We start from the raw sequence: 19,685 nt of genomic DNA, 5'->3' as shown, positions 1-19,685 counted from the left end.
TTTGATGCATGACATGCTGTGCTTGGAAATTTTGTCCCATTCCTCTTCTATAGTCTGACAGATAAGCAGACAAGCGCCTGTTCAGTGGTCACTGAGCCTTTGGTGACCTTGATGACACATGTGCTTCCAGATCATCCCATGAATATTCAATAGGAAGGAAGTCTGGGAGTAGAGCATCCCTGGCTTAACTGTCACATCCACACCTTGCAAGAAACACTGTTATAATATTGCCACCTGAAGAAGGTTCCACAGCCGAAACGTTGTGTTTTCTTTCTTCTTTTTTTCAGCATGGAATAAACCTATTACTTTTTCCTTTGCAGCCTACGCATGCTGGAGCAGCTACCCACCTGAATTGTTATAATATGGCATGCTGGCATGTGTTGTCCTGTTGGAATGTTGTCAGTTTGGGATAAGTCCACAGTTAGTGAGATTCCAGGACTCTGACTGACGTCAGGGTGCCATTAATCACTACAGGTTCAGCTATGTAGTGACTCGACACTCATGCCCATACCATTATTGGGCCCATACCACAATTGGGCCTCCATATTGATAGGGCTGTCCCAAATGATTGGCGTATCCTTCTGCATGTCACATCTTCTGCTGATATCCACCAGGATGGTCGACACAAAACCTTGATTCATCACTGCACTGTTGGCGAGTCCACAGGAGGACACTTTGACAAATCAATGGCACAAAGGCATATTGTCTTGATAATTAAAACATATTTCTTCCATTCTGTGTTTGTTCTTTCTTGATTTCCACCAAGACACCACCTCTACTTCCCGTACTTGTACCTGTAACCTCATCTAGAATTACCAAGATTTTTGGAGTTTGGCATACGATTTTCTCAAACATTTTTCTCCTCTTTTCTGAGAAGATGTTTTGTTGAATGTTTGAGCAAGCGACACTGGAAATCAAAACGTGTGCAGATCGTCAGCAGTGAACCAAAGCACGAGCAAATCTGTATTTTATTTCTGTTTAAATGTAAAAACAGTGACTGTCTTTAAAATCATTTCATTTCAAATGCACATGGTACAGTATATTTTTCATGTCAATGAGTACGTGTCAGATCTGTGCTTAGATGTCCCAAAGCATGGACAGTTGCAAATTGAGAGGTATCGGAGCTGAACTCTGACACAAATTAACTAAAGAGTTACCTTCTGACAGGGCAGGAAGGATCGAAGATCTCTCCAAGCTGAGAGTTCCCATGTTGAGAGTTGCCATGATTACACTTTCTGCTTGAGTTATTTCACAGGGATTCCAGGACTCCAGAATGACGTCAGAAGACAAAATTATAAAACTAGAATAGCATTCAATGATCTAAACCAATCCTTCCCCATAAACCTAAACTCGACATTAGATTGAGAGCTAACCTTTAGTTTTAACCTTAAATCCCAAGATTTAACTCTAATTTAGGGCTAACCCTTGTCTTAACTCAACCTGGCCTTAAACCTAACCTTAACTCTACCTTGATCCAAACACAGATTCAGACTTAACCATTTAAATATTCAGAATTTATTAAATTACACCCTCTTTAAAACTGAAATACAGTATCTTAGAAATTGAATTTTCAGTTAATTTCTATTACTTATTTGTGATCACAGTGTATTGTTCATGGAAATGGAAATTTGGTGAAATGCACATGAATTCAATTGGATTTCAATTTTGAATGGTAATCACCGACCAGATATAGTTTTGTTTGGATTTTTGGTAATCCTACTATAAAATCAATCACATTTAACAAATTTAACAAATAATTTAAAAAGCATGGCAAATAACCGCTTAATTGAAGTGTAATCGACAGCAATATGACATGCATTCTACCATGGATCACCTACAATTGTATTTAGAGTTTTAAAGGTTTTTAGAATTTTAAAACATTGCATTTATCCTACTTGGAGGTCTGGTGTTAAAGATACTATGTTATTAAGAAGTGATATTTTTTTTGTCATTCTAATTGAAATATTACACTGTGATTAAGAAGTGGTAAAATCACAGCTGAATAAAACATTTAAGTATGTGCAGTCCAAACTGTCCTTTCTAGAGACTTGTTTCTAGTTGTATAGGATTACATCGAGTTAAGACTCAGAGTCATGGTTTTGAATGTTAATAATAAATAACAAAATTACAATCCATTGTGAACCCAGGTTACTTGCTTAAATTTCATAAAATGATTAATGGACCTTATTTACCCACAACAATCGAAAATCCTATAACATTGAATGCATATCTTAATGAAAATCATAAGACACTTTTCTCCAGTATGAAGGTTGACAAGCTAGGTTTACAGGTGTTCCAAAATCCTTTAATTTTACTTTATTAAAGAAGAGAAATTAATACACCTTAATTAACTGACAAATCTATATTTTAACTGGTTAAGAGGACACATTCTGTTGTTCTTTTTTTTAGAAGAAGCAATCATAAAAATTAGAGATTTTTAAAAGCATATCAGAACCTTTTTTCTTCTTTGTTCACCCAGCTCTTTAAAAATCAGAAATGGATTTGACCTCCCAATAAAAAGGATGCCTACTAAATCTGAATACTACTAAACAGCACAGAGTGAGTCATAAAACTCTAAGTAAGAATTTAAATTCTTTGCTGCTTTTATAATGCACTTCAGCATTTACTGTACATTTAACAGTCATTTACACATTTGAAGAGTTTCACTACAACGAGACACTTAACATTAAGATTTAAAAATCCTGAAGACTTGTTAATTTGCACTCTATAAAATGTTAGACTGAAGGTTTGAAGAGCAAACAAATTGCAAGCATGTTGTAAAAATGTTAACAACTAATCCTTTCATTAAGAGAAGCTCTTTGTTGATGTCAAGGTATATAAAAAACCCAGAATACATAGACTACAGGTAAATCTAAACTTAAACCCACTCTCCATTCAGAAGAATTTGGTTACATTCTTAAACATTTTGTGTTTATTTTGAGGTCTAGTCGATTGGACACCAAGGGCCATGTTATCAAGACATGTTATTTTATTATGCTGTGCTTATTCCTTATTTCTGTTATTCCTTCGAGCAACATAGTTAAATGCCAATCAGATCACCATAATAATACTGCATGTTACTTTCATTTTCATTCAGTATGCTAATAAACTTGCTGATCTACTGTACCTCTGAATTAGAGGATTTATATTACTATTTAATACAATTGTACAGTTGATGTCTTGTTATGGTATTTATACTTAACTACCTTGAATGTTCTACTTTAGGGCATAAGGACATTATACAGCAAAACATTTTAGATATACTGTACAAGATTTGGGCAAATGTTACAACATTATTCTAAAAGATTGCTGATGAGGAAGTCTTTTAACAAGTATTTATGGGTCTTCTTTTACTGTATTGTAATTACTGTAGTGTGATATCTGAAAGAGTTTCTCTGAAAATATATTGGCACCTGCATACAAATTGAAAGAGAAACCAATTATGTCAAGCCCTCTGCATCCTTGTTGATATACATACTGCACACGCACACATGATCCAGCTCAAAGCCAAAAATACATATCATTTTGTCCAAAAAAACACTATTCTCAACTGTCCAGGGATTAATTATGTCTTTACGGTTTATTTGAGGACATGGACACGATACATACAATACAATCAAGTAACCGATTAATTTGAAAAGAAATTGATTTTTTAAAATTTTCTTTGTACCAGGTTTTAATTCAACACTCCCAGAATGAAGTCCAACAAAACAGCAACGTATTAATCCTATTACAGTCAGTACTGCTGGAAAAAAAATAAATTGCCAGAATATTTTAAATATTTTGAATATAAAAACAGACTTTACCTTGTTAGCAATGCTTGTGATGAAGGATTTAACATCCAGATTTGTTGGACAGCTTTTCTGACATGGGGCGTCTGCACATTTAAGACACCTACAAGTCAAAAACATTTGACAGATCACATTTGAAAACCATCTGATTAAGACAGAGGGGAGAGAATCTTCCTGTTCTAACAAACTAAGTGACTTTCTTACAAACCCGCTAATACAACAGACAAAAAGATTCTCAGAATGTATGGCCAAGTCATACTCTCACAAAGAACCATAAAATTAATTGAGAAAATGCACACTTTTTTTTAATCCTGCTTGTGCCTTATTGTAACTCAAATGAGGAAGCAGCAGTCAAATAATGATGCCAGCTCATGTTTGTTACATGGAGGGGGATGTCTTTATAATGACTGCCTTGAAGAGTAATAACACTATAAATAATGATGACTACATAATGGCTACCACATTGGCTGACAATGACATACTCATTTTAAATAATAAATAGCTCAACCTAATTAAATCTTCATACGAAATAAAAAGATGTGCAATATTCTGTTGGTCCATGTGAATATCATATGACAAGTGCATAACAGAGAGGCCTGGTATAGGTCCTGACCAATTTATTCAGTTTTATTCTTGAACTGGATCACAAATAAACAGCTGTTGAAATGTCAGATGTTAATGAGGCAGGTTGATGCAGTAGTAAATTGTAGAATTTTTTTAGTGCCGTGAGTAGACCCACTACAGGCAGGCTCCTGTAATAATCCCATCTTGCAATTCTCTAAACTCTCTGCAGACTAAAGTGCATCAGGCTGCCATTAATCCCACTTATCACCCTGACAGCCGGGTAATTACACTAGTGCTGTAGCCAGGTTGTCCTACTAAAATACCAAACGCTGTGCAGGAATGCACACCACCGAGATGTTTTATTAAACCTGGGTGGTTGATCATCAAGTGACATTAGTGTTGACCTATTTTTTTATTTGACAATAAATTATCCTTTGACCACACCATAATAGATATTACAATGTGGATTTGTAGAAGAAAGGTGCTGCAATGCAATGAATGTAGCAGACAATGCAAGTGAAATACTTAGAAGATGTCAACCATGCTATCATTTCCCTGGCTGGGCTTTATAATTAATAAAGGAAGCAAAACCAAGATAGAGCTGTATAACACAGGAAGTACCAATTAATGCATACTGCGGCCTTTTGTTATTCACATACTGTAGTAGTAGGTGATACTCAGTTTTACATTTTGTTACATCCTATTAGGAATATTATATAAGCTGAGAATTAAAATGGACACTGTGGCCACATATAGAGGACCAACATGAGAACAATTACACTCCATCTCATATTAATCTGCATAGGTCTGGAATCATAAAGCATTATATTTTATGAAAAAGGGAATGGAATGTGGTTACACGATGATTTGCAGTGCCCTCCCAAAATATTAGGACAACAAATTCGACAGTAACAATAATTATTTTTGCTTTACTGTCAAGCAATTTGTATTTAAGATCATATTTCATACAGTACTGTATATCATATGAGACTGTTTGAATGATAAATACAAAAATGTTTTTTTAATCATATTGCCACAAAAGCATTCTTTGAGCTCTGAAATCAAATTGACCAAATGTATTGGGACATATTCACTTTAAATAAATGCCAGGGAGTAATAGTATTAAAATTGATATATTTTTGAAGTAGTAACTGCATGCGGTGTGCAAACCACTGAGCTCTTTGAGGAGTTATTTGATTTTTTTTTTACTGCAGCCACTTTGAATTCTTGCCTACTCTTGGATTGTTCAGACTTCAAATTCTTCTACGGCGTGTACAGTAAAATGCACGCTCAACCAGATTTAAATCTGAAGACTGACTTATCAAATCAAAGGTGCTCCACTTCTTTTTTTTTTGGTACTGATGAACTGTTGAGCTGCATTGGCTGTATATTGTGAGTCACTGTCGTGCTACAGTACATGTTTCTATGAACTTCAAAACCAATTCTACTGCTGCCATCATTAATTACATCATACTGTATTTCACAATGAATGGTAGCACCTGATCAAAAAAACAAAATTGCTGTGGATGTGTATTGAAAAGTCATGCATAAAGAGTTTTTTTTTTTTATCCTGTTTGACTGAGGGCCAACAACCTGGCCAGAGGAAGAGGAAGTTATGACCCCCATGCTGAGTGAGTGAAGAACTAACCAAGGGGTAGCTCCGAAGGTGGAGATGGAGTGAGGGAGGGATACAAAAGATAAATAAATGCCAGGGAGAGGGGCTTAATGTGTTTTTTCTCGGATTTGAAGAAGTAACATCACAGAGAATCACAAATCCAAGCAGTAGAGATGAAGGATTAGCAAAATTTTATGACTCCTGAAATTTAGTTAAAAACCTCATTATAGAGGGGTGAGCCAGATGTAACACAGCTATGACCCCAGTCAAACTTTGCTTACAAGTACAGTATCAGGAGACATTTAAAACAATTTTACAGACAGCTGGGGGCAAGATGAACTTCCACCATAGTAATGGAAAAGTTAAAGAGTGGAGAAAGAGAGGAATTGCAGATGATTCAAAGAACATCACCTTGTTTATGTACCCTGTAACTTTGGAGGGCACTGTTTAGTTAAGCACTTTGTATAGGGAAAGCCCAAGATGCTTTAGATTACTATTTAAAAACTGTCTCTCTCACTGAAAAAGTAAACATGTCATGCAGTGTAAAAAGCCTAGCTGAAGACATATTCCAGACTGAGGCTTGCTAGTGTAAGCGTTCGTGCTTTTTTTTGAATTGTTGTAAGTCTCACAAAATAGGAATAAGAGCATAATTAAAGAAAGAACAATAACAGTATGATAGAAAATAAATGGAAAAAAAACATACAGCATGTCAAGTCAGGCCACTAATCAGTTCTGACATCCACTTTTGAAGACAACCTCTAAAGCGATTTGTAAAATCCCATGAATAATTCTTAAATTTATGAATACGACGATGAAAAAAAAACATTACTCTATTGCTTCTTTTCCCCTGAATTAGAGAAACTAGAACATAAAGAATCAAATGGAAAACAATCTTTTCACCATACTGACATCTACAAATAGAGCCAATAGTCAATTTTAGCCTTTTCTAAAGGCGAGAATTTCATTGTTCTCTGAACACATTTTTTTCTCTCAAGGTAACATTAAAGACACTAGATGATACAGCCTCATTTTAGGCCTCCATTTATCTCCGAGACCAGCAGCGCAAGTGCTTAGCAAATGTCAACAGAAAAAATGCAGACACAAAGGCAATCTTATTTGTTCAAAAATTGCTCTAGGTCAGAGCAATTCAGGCTGGCATGCAGAGCACTGCTTACAAGAGAACTTTTCTATGCGCTGCACATTAGGTAAACACCTGTGGTTTGCAGGGTGTTACAAAATATAGTTGGCTGATATTCTTTTTCTCCAAACTGCATCCAAGTATCGTCAAAATTGAATGAACAGCTGAGTATCAATGCAGCAGTAGATTCTTCCTAATGAATCAATGCTAATCAAGCCCTTGGGTACATCATATGATAACTGCATTCCTAGGCATTTTGAATTCTCTGTATGTGCAGGTAGCTAATCTAATAATTCATTGTTTCTATTATTACTAAACCAATTAGAGTTAGCAATAAAGATGTCTAATTCAATAAAAAGACTCTTTATAGAGTGGACCATTGGAATATGTTTGTTCTTAACTTCTTTATATAAAACGATTATAGAATTATCTACTTCTTTGTCTTTCAACTAATTATCTGGATTTTTTTCCTAATAATAATTTGCTGTGAGCAATCTCAGCTGTATTCAAAATGTTTTCAGCTACTTATTTGCACTATGATGTAGAGAATTCATATAATAGTTTGGGAAAATGTTGGCCCATATCCATAATAAAAAGTAGCATTGTTCACTGCAAGTAGTTTGAAAGTATTTAAATTTGTATTGCATACTGCAAAAGGAAGTCTCGTTGGTTAACATCAGAAGACAAGGAATGTAGGTTTAATTGCTGTCTCTCTCACTAGAGAGCATTTATTTCCCAGCCAAAATGGCACTGTGCATGGAAAATGCATTTGAGCAGATGGTGAGAAAACTATGAACATTGACAATAGAATGAAAAATGGCTGGGGGGTGAGTGTATTGCCCAGTTGTGTGTGTATGAGTATGAGGCAGAGTTTTACAGAAGAACATTTCACCCTTATTAATACTATACGAATACTTTATAACACTTGGAGATCAAGCGCGACAATGAATGCCACAACTCTTAAGCAATTTGAGCAGATATACATGCATTCAGATATACCTGCAGAATATACAGTATTCGTTTATAAATATTGTGTTGATTACCATTTGAAAGTCCCAATAAGGACAAATGTTCTTGTATTGCAAATTATTTGGATGATTTTCTCAATAGATTATGTTGAAAGACCTGGGTCAATATCCCAAATCAACACAATTTCATGTGTGCAGATGGTGTGGTCACATTATGCAGTGCATGAGGATCACCAAGGCCAGTCTGGCCCCTTACAGTTTAAATATTTTTTGATTCAAGCTACAAAATATATGTATGTGGACTTTCATTATTAGGAAGTGATTCACCAATTGAACTGATACATAGTATATAAAGCATTTGTTCAGCATTTATAGGCATATGTCAGATACCTCAAAACAATATACAGTAAACCTGCACAATAATGAGCAATTTGTATTGACACACCAGGGATCATATATCAAATGTGGATTCTTTATCAGTGAACTTACAATTTGCATGTGTCTCTACACTATTTAGGCTAATCAACCAGCCACCAAGATCATCCTATCAATGTCCAGTTTTAAGATAGGGGACTAATCAGCTGAAAATAGCCAATCCTGCAGAAATGACAACATGCCTCACATCCGAGTCACAAAATGATGAACAGGCCATAGGTTCAAAATAAAAGAAGCTGGTTGCATAGTGACAGATGTGAGATAAAAAACTAAAATCCTAGACCACATCATGAAACCCAGGCAGGTACTATACAGTAGGTGGATGGATGTGCCATAGTACTTCACCCCATTATGCAGGAATTCTAAATTAGTACTGGGCAGAACAGATCACCTATAGGATGCATTTGCCTGCAAGGGCTCTAGACTTAAGCCATTCCAAACATACTGTACTATATATCTGACTTGCTTTTATTGTACAGTTTATTTGTTGTATTGTACATTGTTTGACCCCAGATTAGCCAAGCTTGAGAAGAAGTAGTGAAATCCTCCTCAGCATCAACTTAAACAGCTAAGAATGCCATAGTGTTATTCATTCGCGTTGGACCTAACAGGATACTGACATCCATCTGATTCTTACAGTTGTCTGTCTTCAGTTTCAAAGACTGTATAGTCATGTATGATGTTGCTGTCTTTCCTATTACCTATAACAGTGATTTGATCATGTGTATAAATTTAAAGCTAGCACATTAATAAAGGCCCAAAAAAGATTTTAATCTGCAGATTAATTTCCTTCATGTAAAGGTGCATACGACAACTGTGCTCTTAAGCAATTATTCCTACAAACGGTATCAATATGATTGATACAGCATATTACAAAACACTATTTCTGAGAAAAGAGTAAAACATTAAAAATATCAGCTTTTACTATGAATGCTAACACCACATAGATATCAAAATGCTAAAGTAAAACATTTTCAGAGCAATAAAAAATATCAAAACAACCTGTTAAATATCATTCATTACAAAACTAAAACAATAGAAACTCAATCTGTACATCTTTCAGGCTATATCTTAAACAGAAATAAAACTGTTTCAAAAACACTTATTTTGCAAGCTTGTTTCTAACTGAACTGTTCAATTCATTTACAGGTATTGTGTAAATATATAAAAAAACATGATTAGTGACAATTTTTAACAAAGCAATCAAGTGTTTCAATAGCAAAAAAGTCTTTATATCCACTTAAGCAGTACCACAAATTACCTGCTGATAAAATGGAACCTGAAGTTGCTAAAAATGTACATATCGATCTGAAAAATGCATTATCTGTGCATCTGTGTGGCCTCTACTTCTCAGTTGATCCTTGTGGAGATTCTGCTCAATACAGTAGTTAGCATACCTTTTTGGATAAGCAGTTAGTTCAACATAGTATTTTTAATTATGTACACAAATCAAAACACAGATACAGAGATCTGAATTGTACAACATGTAAAGCTTAACCTCAACATCCAGTAATTTACTGGGGTTTTTTAAAGGAGTTTTTAACAAAGGTTCAGGAGGGATAAAGTGCCCAAGTGCTCCTTCACATCTGCTACCCTAACTCATAATCCTCCATAATGAGTCATATCACTTCCTAAAAATGTATCAATACCATAACATCTCTATAAACATTGCTAAAAGCATTTTGCTACTGTGTGTTGTCATTCATTATGAATTATCCATGTGCATTATGGTTTCTCTGTGTGTTCCCATACTCAGGTTTGAAAGAAAGATGAAGCAATTCAAATTCTCACAGGGCAAATTAGTTCTTCTACCAATTTAACGTCACCTTCTTTGTACTCAGAAACTCAAAACATGGGGCAGATTTTAATTTTTTATCTTAAGCAGCGTTTACAGTAGCTACTATACTGAGTATCTTAAGAAATGTATCACTATATGTACTGTATAGCAGCATGTTTTTAAACATTTTGGCTCTGACTGTTAAGAATTCAATTAATTTCATATGAAAGAGTTGATTAGGTAAAGGAGATGGGATCACCTATCCTATTGAATGACAAGCCTGGTGAAAACTGAAGAAATAAAACTGCAGAAGAAAACCAATTTTCCCCACTTATCAAGCGATCAAAACCTTCACGTCATCTTCTTGCCATGTTGATTCACTAGCAATGGAGCTACAACAAGTCATCTTTAATGATGACTCTGTAGACTTTCCTCATAGATATCAGTAAGTGTGGCTGGCACAGACATACAGGACATTATGTTAATCGTTGTGTACAACAGACAAAATTATGGGAAGGTCCAGAATGCCCTATGTCATCCTGGTGTGATAACATTCCAGCAGGATGACTCATGCCCTAATAGTAATCACAGATCTTTCCAAATTAAAAATGCAGCACTTCTGTGGATACCCTGGTCCCCGGATGTGAGCACCATTTCAAATTTGTGGGATGATCCAGGGCAACATGTGGCCTTTGGAACTCAGGGACCAGTGAACAGGCACAAGCTTGTCTAGGTTATATGAAAAGAGAGTTGCATTCTGCAACTTAGTACAAAGCATGAACTGCACATGTACAGTATAGCTTGTACTGCTTTCAATAAAGTGGTCACACTTGCTTATAGCCTGTGACTTTCAAAATACATAATGAGTTTATATAGAGTACATTATGTCTGTCCAATAAAATGGTAGTGCACCAGCTACACAAAAAGGATTTTGTCCAATTTTTTACAATAGGCTTTTGTGTTTGAACACAGTAATAAGTGATGTTTTCCTTTGTTGTTTTAATCTAGTTATTACGTTGTACATTCTGATCTAGTTGTACATTTTGCACAACATACAGGATCATTTTAGAATGAAATGCAGAAAACCACAAAAGCAAAAAATACAATATGCTGTCTATGTCCAATAGCTTTTGGAACGTAGTGTCATAGAATTGTATTAAAAACAATTATATTAACATTGTGTGAGTATTTTTATTTTAAAGATATAAACTGAATAGAAATAAAATATCAATCATAAGTCAGCTATCTGATTTTAAATGATTGTTTCCCTAAAATGTTAGAGAAGTATGTAAAACACTACAGTATGTCCCTAAATTCCATTCCTGTCAATCCTAATTTTAACAGCCATATTTAGATTTACACCTTTGTGTTCTACGTTATCCAGCTTCTGGAATATTTTAATGTCAGCATTTCTGAACTACATCATAGAATAAGAGCCAGGTGAACAGAGATTATGGTGTATTCAAGGGTTACTAAAAAACTGTCAGACCTGTCAAAACTGTCCTTTGGAGGCATGTTGAGGATCAAGCAAGGATATCTAACAGCTGCATACAATACAAAGCATCAAACTGCCATAAGCAAAGGTGCAGGTAAAAATTAGTTATTCCTTAAGTCCACTGGGGTTAGACCACAATAGCTTGGTCTGGCAGACGGAAGACAGATATATGTCCTTTGTGAGTTTTATCATGCAACAATAGTGCATTTTTAGAACAGACCCAGAGTTAGTTTGCTTAATTTCTTTCAGATTGGTTTATATGGAAATGGCCTGTCTCTGGAGTATACATTCAATACATGAAACTCTCCTGGCGTATCTAATGATGCACAGCAGAGATTGTCATTGATTGTCTTGTAGTAGTGGCTGACAGAAAATATTGTTATAATGCTGTTGACACTTAAAACACTTCAGAGAGGTTATGACACTGACATAAGACCAACTGCATATAAAACTCTGAACACAGCTTCCAACACTTAACAAAAGAAGAGCTCTAATAGAAAGAGTAAAAAGGAAATTCTAATGTAAATGTTTTCAGGGATCATTAAAATCAGCATGTACTTAATGTTTTGGTCTAAATTAGACATACCCCTACCATCTGAGTTTGACTGAATTTAGAAACTACAATTCCCCATCATAAAGCCTACCATTTAAAATTCAACAGATTTAAAATAATAATGATATTCAATGGCACAATAACAATTCAGACAAGGCTATAGTGAAAATGTATTACAAGCAACATCATTTGATTTGTTTTCTTTAAAATAAGTGTGTAATTCAATAATGTATTCTATTATCACTGAGAGGGGCTTACCATGCTGCTGTATGGTAATCACCACCTCCATGTTTACAAAACCAAAAAGAGCATTTTTTTAGATGTCATCACAGTCTTGTCAAGCATCATAGAGTGGAAATACTGTACAGATGCTACAGCACATTACATTCATATTCATCACTTGAATTAATTCTATTCCAAAAATCACTGTGCAGTCACACTTTTATTCTCATAAATTAACAGAATTATACTTGTTTATAGAATAAGCTCATTAATTGTGGGGTGAGTCTTCTTTTTTGGAAACCACAATACATAGACAGATTTAGAAAAACAGCCCTTACCACAATACATCTTGTGGATTTCTAATGTTAGCAGAAAAAAGTCAAATGCCAGGAAACATACTCATAATGATGGCTCCAGGGACCATGTAAAATCTGTCTGTGAAGACAGGTGGTCTTTATAATGAGGTGGTTTTTCTTACAGGTTTGGCTGTAATTTTAATTGTATAAACTGTCTAAGTTAGAACCAATTAAATCTGGCTTCATCACTGGCACCTTTTGACACTGGCTGCCAAGAGGTAGGGAGAAACTACTATTTTCACTTCTTTTCTTCAGGTTGGTGTTTGGATGGTGTAGCATAATGAAAAGTCTAGCAAGGTGCATGATGAATTCGGTAATTGTTCTAATTTTCACATGGCATGTGGCAAAAAAAAATGTATTTTGGATTTCTTGTTTTACACAGGCTATAACAACCCTGAATACTGAAGAAACCTTCATTAAAAATGTTATCAGCATAACCCCTGCTAAAAATATCAGAAATAACTGATGGTGGATATATTATTGCCCTTCAAATTCAAAATTATATTGACAATCATTTTAAAAAAAACATACGCCTCTCTCTTTCAACGACTTTCCAAAATCATAAAGGCAGCTATATTCATAATTTAATATAATACATTTATTAATATTTTTCAACATAATCCATGCCTTGAAGTATCATTCCTATGACTGTTTACAGAATATTAATATGTATATTCATAATAAATGACACATAACCATTACCAACTGTAGAGGACAGCAGAGAGCAGCATCTGAAGTTAGAGTCAGCAAATGTGAATAGATTTACAAATCTGCTTGAGCTTAATAATAATAATAATAATAATAATAATAATAATAATAATAATAATAATAATAATATCAGCACCTTGTATATTTATGTTTTTAAGATATTCTGAGAAATATTTATCATGGTGATGCTTTTAATTTTGGTCCTTAAAGTTGTTTAATACATTTTATCCAAATAATTTATATTTAATACAAAATGTTTCCCTTAGGCAGCTTATTCATTTTTTGGTGCTACTGTACACTCTATACCCTGCCTTGTCTTGAACTAAAACAAGAAAGTCATCCTGCATCGCACTTACAAACAATTGTTATATTTTAATCTCTGTAAACCTCTGTAATGGAATATATTATCAAACATTTTTACTCAGTTTAGACCACAAAGTATGATATATTTGTCTCTACCACCTTATATGTTAAAAATGTTAACCATGTTGTATGACACCTAATTGCTGTTATAATTGCTACCCTTCAACATCAAAATGGTCTATCTTAAAAGTTCGATTTTTAAGGCAGCATGTGGCTGACCAGGCAAAAGCCAACGGGATTGTATACATGAATCTTTGAGAGTTTGAACAATTCTTTATACTATAGACTTTGAAAAGGTAGAAGCAAAGTGGCACCAGTCTTGAGACCTGATCATTATTAAAGACTTTACAGACCAATTTCTATTGCTGAATATATCGAAGGTTTATCGGTCTCCCTCATAAATCATAAAACATAATAAAACAAGATAACAAGCAATGCTTTTAGAAGAGAATTTCATAGTATTGTGAAAGCAGTACCGTTATTGCCCTTGATGAAACAACAGTGAAGGACATTGACGTATTATTATGTTTGCTTTTCATGAGATTTTTAATGTCTTCCAAAGCTGACAAAGCCGGTATCAGTGTTGACATCTTTCTGCACTAGCAGTATATTGCGAGCTATAATTAAAAGTGTTTATCGGGATCAAAATCAGCCGATGCTCTATGTGAGCTGTCTTGACAGAAATCTGTAGCGATCCAATGGGGAGACCAAAACAGAGAAGGACATAAGTTAATGCTAAATCGACATAAAATGTTCCCCACAAGAGGAACATTTTTATTATGACAATTAATAACGTGAATATTATTGCTGTTTTAGCTCTTCAATTAGAGAACCAATAATTGCTAAATGAAAGACATTACCAGCGAAGCAACTGTCCAGATATTTTGAGAATGTCCACCCAAAACAAATTTAAAGAGTTTAAAGAGATTCCAAGAGACAGAAATAAGAGGACTTTATTTTAAGTCAATCACCATTTCTACACAGTATCATGGTAGGAGATGCATGGAACATGAATTTCAGTTTAAAGGCCTTTTATAAACTTGTTTATAGACTAAAATCCCTACAATGATGTGTCCACATCAGCAATTCTCTCATCGCAGAAAATTACTGATTTAGTAACAGAAAAAAAAGAGTGATTTAGAAATAGTAATCTAGCATGCCATTGACAGTTTTACCCAAGCTGGGTATAACTCCAGTCTGCCCCAATGAGCTGCACGTATTATGAGGGGTTTGTAGCAAATGAGAATGCAGCCAGACTGGCCTCTGTTGAGCGGAAAAGTGAATGCAGGTAGATGACAGCACAGGGAACAAACATGAGCACTATTTTAGCCAATAGCTCAGCCCCATTTGGGATCTCAATAATATGATCAACGTGATGGGGTGATGGGAAAAAATATATGTGGCTCTTCCAAAACATACAACTTGGGCATTGTGATTAATCTATTTTTAAGAAGAAGAGCATTAACCTAAATTTAATTATATTAAGATCTCAAAATCAAAAAGGGTTAAACAGAAAACACTTTTTGGTGCACATGCACTTAAAATGGATACTTAAAGAATAAGAGCAAAGACACTCAGGAGCAAACAATGGTAAGGACTGCTCACAGCAATAACAGACGTTCCTTCATTTAATAAGAATTTCAATATTGTGTTTGAGCTGTCTCTTATTGAATTGTGAAGTCTGAGAAGATCCTTTTAAATGCGCTAATGGCAATTTTTCTACCTTGTTTAAATTCAAAAGGTTCTTTAGTACCCTCTCTCAAATTGTGCAATTCAGATTTTTCCAAGTGTGTTCAGGAAAGACAAAATCTAAAATGGTTCAACATTAGATGGAAAACACCTCCTCCGACATGTTTTAAAATATTCAGCTGCATCATTTCCATTTTACAAAAGTGTGATTTTAATAAGAAGGGTTATGAGGTCTGTTAGAAGAAAAGGCCAACCAAAGAAAGTATGTGGGATTCTCTTGCAGTGCAATCCTGTCCCTTAAAATATGAATAACAATGTTTAATTTTATCTAAAGGTTTGTGAGATACTCTGCTATTTTTTTCAAACAAAAAAGCTCAGTTTTAACACTGTGCATTTATTGAAATATATTTTATTTTATGATCCATGTTGTATCTGTTTAAATTGTTTGCCATGCTTAAGACTGTTCTTGACTATGCTTCTGAAAGGGCTTTTCAAATATCATGGTCAATGTATAGTACAAGAGAGAAGTAAAAGAACATTAAACCATTTCTTTTATCTCACACAGACATACTGTACTTACTTTAAACCGTGAATATTAAAACAATTTATTATATCGTGCTTGAATTTGAATTATCACAAGTCACAAAGAAAGAGATAGGTCTTTTGAAATGGTGTGATTTTTTTAAGGCGGTCAAAGTATTGGGGGGGAGCAATTGAGATAGACTACAGTATCTTTCATTTTAATTCATTACGAGCAATAAACGACAGAAAGAGTCTTCGCACTGCAGTTGTATGGTATAAGGTGGAAAAGGGCCATTGAAAGACTTTTCAAGGTCTCCAGTTTTAAATTCAATTGAAAGGCATATTGCTATTCAACCTGGAACAAGGTTCTTTAAGGGCAGCATTTCTATGCTGAGTCCAGCCCTTGTCAAGACATACCCAGAGCAGTGTTAGAAGTAGTTTAGAATTGTAAAAAATAACTTGCATAAACAGAATTTATTCATCGAATAATGATTCATAAGCTTTCATTCAAGGAATGGCAGCCATCAATCACAAGTAGCCAATGGTGTCTATTCTTCTCTATCATTTCGGTGGTCATCTCAATTGATCAAAATGAGTATCTGTGTATATGCAATGGCTCTTTGTGGCACATTGGGCATGCAGTGGCATTCATTAGTGCCCCGCTTCTGTTAAGAGGACCAGATTGATGACCTTTCCTTTGAGGCCAGTGCTGTCTGACTGCGCTGAAGCCTGCCCCACTCTGCCCTCCGAAAGCTCAGGTCAGCACTTCTCTGCAACAATTGATGAAACATTTATTTCCGTACCATTCATTTTTCAGACATTTACGGATGATAAATGACATGCAAGGGTAGCTGCATCATAATGCACACAGGTGCTCTTACTTGGTGACACTGAATAACAAGCAGACCAACCTCAGCACTTGCGTGGCCTGAAACCAATCTTGACACAGACTGTAAAATATATTAAATACATGACTAGAGTTGTTCATCAGTCTTTCTGAAACAATTTCAAGAGTGACTCTACCTTCTCAGCTATGAAGAGCTATATAAAAAAGTATGTTTAATGTAGAGTGAATAAAAAACAAAATATATAATCATTGTAAGAAGAATTTCTCTAGATCAGACAATTTTCTTGTTTTGCCCAGGCACGAGTCAATATCCCTATCCGAAAATCAATCAGTCGCCAAGACCAGTATAATAATTTGCATAGGGAACTGCAGGAAACTTTATATTCCTCTAAAATCCGCAGCTTCCAGATTGCATAATAATATATGCCCCATGGGAAAAATATTGACTTCCTTCTCCTGAAAGCCATAAAAGCAAAAAACTACTTAACTTCTTTTTTATTTAAATAACATTGAGGAAAGTAAGAGGTGTTAAAAAAAACACATTTCCCTCTGTTAAAAGTGGCAGTGGCTCCATCTAGTTTCAGTAGTTCTATTAAATTGCATCACATACAGTATCTTTGCTCAGTCTCTCTTTGAAAATGACTAGTATTTCAGACTCATTTATAAATGGGTTTTAAAGATCAGAACCCAGGCTTTTAACATCATCCATCTTTCACACTGAAAGATGTGCTGAAGAAAGCAGCACAATGATAAAAAAATTGCTGGATCTCAGTCCATTCATTTCTATTGAAATTTATCACATAACGTAGCACAGAGATATCTTGAAAACAACTCAACAGCTCAGAAATCTATAGATTTAAAGATCAAAACTAGACTGATGCATTGAAAGCAATTTTTCTCAGTCTATTGACTTCTATTAGATTTTTCCAAGTAACTGTACTGGATCCTTTTTGCTCCTTTGTTTCTCAAATCTACAGTGCTTGAAACATCTATAAATAGTGTAAAACAACAGCTTTAGAGCAACATCTATTCTCTTTCATATTTATGACACACATGTTTATACATACTGTATACTGTTTGTAAAGCTCAAAGAACTTTATACAGTACATATACAATACGATATACATGTACATCTTTACATACAAACATCCTATCATGACAATAATACATTCTTAAGTAAAACATAAAAATACCTTAAACTGCAAAACTTTAAATTTGTAAAAAGGTCAAGAAAACTAACAAACCTGAAAATACGATATCATTTACACACTTCCCTATAGAAATTAGTGTACCTATTGCTTAATTGTGAAGGATTGTATTTTAGAAAGGAGAAAGCTTTGGATTTTTATTTGTTTTGTGAGTCAGATGGATGACAGTGAACAGAAAGCCTCAATTAATATACAGACCTGGACCTATAGGTTTATTTGTTATTTGTGATATAACAAAATAAAACACAATTACAGACCAAAAGCTCAATGTGCCTCTGCAATGATATTTTATAAGTGTAATCTGCATCATGGCTATCACAAGGTTCCAGGTCATAGCCTCAGACCACCAGATTTTCAAACTGACTGAACATCATGTGGCATGGTGGATTAAACACTGCACTTCACAGAACTACGCTTTCAGGATAGTTTTACAGATAAAAATTTGACTCACCAGAGATTCTTCCTCAGCTGCAGAGATCTGTCTTATTGAATTTTATATTTCTGTTGAGCCTTTAATCGGGCAATGATGTCAAAGTTCATTTTACTATGCTCATCCAAAACTTATGTTCATTCGCAGAGATGTGGGCAGTCTCTCCTGAAGTGGATTGTTGGATTAGATATGAGGTGTAGATGTACATGTATATCAATCTTAGAAAAACATTTAAATCTAATTAATTAAAGACTGGGCAAGGTGTCACCAAACACATAATTAGCCAAAATGCCAAGACATACATCTTTTTCAATGCATCTGACATTTTAGAAGGTTTTTTCCTTAATATAATAATAAAATAATGTGAACCAATGAAATTGGGATAGTCAACAGCTTTAAATGATAAAAACATTAGAAAGATCAGAATCTTGAGGAGGCCATAAGGCACATTAAGCCCGTTTGGAAGTTCGTGGCTACAGTAAATTACTTGAGGATCTCATCCAGCCATTTCTTGAAAACAAGCAATGCAGACAGAAGCCAGGGTTTACAGAAAGGACTTGTATTTTCAACAATCAACCTCTAAGGGATTTTATTCAAATGGTTAAATAATACAGGCCCCAAACAGAAAATGTGAAAACAAATGCAAATCAAAGAATCATGGCAAGTTTCTGATATGACATAAAGGTATTAAATATTGTAGTAATAAGGTAGTGTGCGCATGTGTGTGTCTGTACAGTATGCCTCCTGTGATGAACTGGCATCCCATCCTGGGTATAACCTGCCTTGAAACTGGTGCTTGCTGGGATAGGCTCCAGCTCCCACATGGCCCTGAACTGGACGAAGAATTTAGAAAATGGATATTTTCCATTTTAGAAAATGGATATGACCACCCTGAACACTAACACACTTTTAGCAGACACATAAATCTGATCTTCCAGCTTCTGCATAGACTGTTGAATGTTCTGTCTGTCTTTCTTTGCAGCTGTAGTCAGATAGTGAAGGTT

At 34.8% G+C, this 19,685-nt stretch overlaps 1 protein-coding gene across 1 annotated transcript in view; it reads right to left on the bottom strand.

Moving 5' to 3' along the window:
- The window catches only part of LOC102688311 (dihydropyrimidine dehydrogenase [NADP(+)]), a 201,412-nt gene that overhangs the window by 145,416 nt on the left and 36,311 nt on the right, over positions 1-19,685 (bottom strand). Inside the window, exon 4 of the mRNA XM_006634975.3 lies at positions 3,807-3,894. Within this exon, the coding sequence (XP_006635038.2) occupies positions 3,807-3,894 (88 nt within the window). The remainder of the gene's footprint in view (positions 1-3,806; positions 3,895-19,685) is intronic.

Source organism: Lepisosteus oculatus, chromosome 9 (assembly GCF_040954835.1).
Source record: "Lepisosteus oculatus isolate fLepOcu1 chromosome 9, fLepOcu1.hap2, whole genome shotgun sequence".
NCBI classification, from domain to species: Eukaryota; Metazoa; Chordata; class Actinopteri; order Semionotiformes; family Lepisosteidae; genus Lepisosteus; species Lepisosteus oculatus.
Note: the sequence above shows the minus strand (reverse complement) of the source record. Positions and strands in the feature narration are given on the sequence as shown.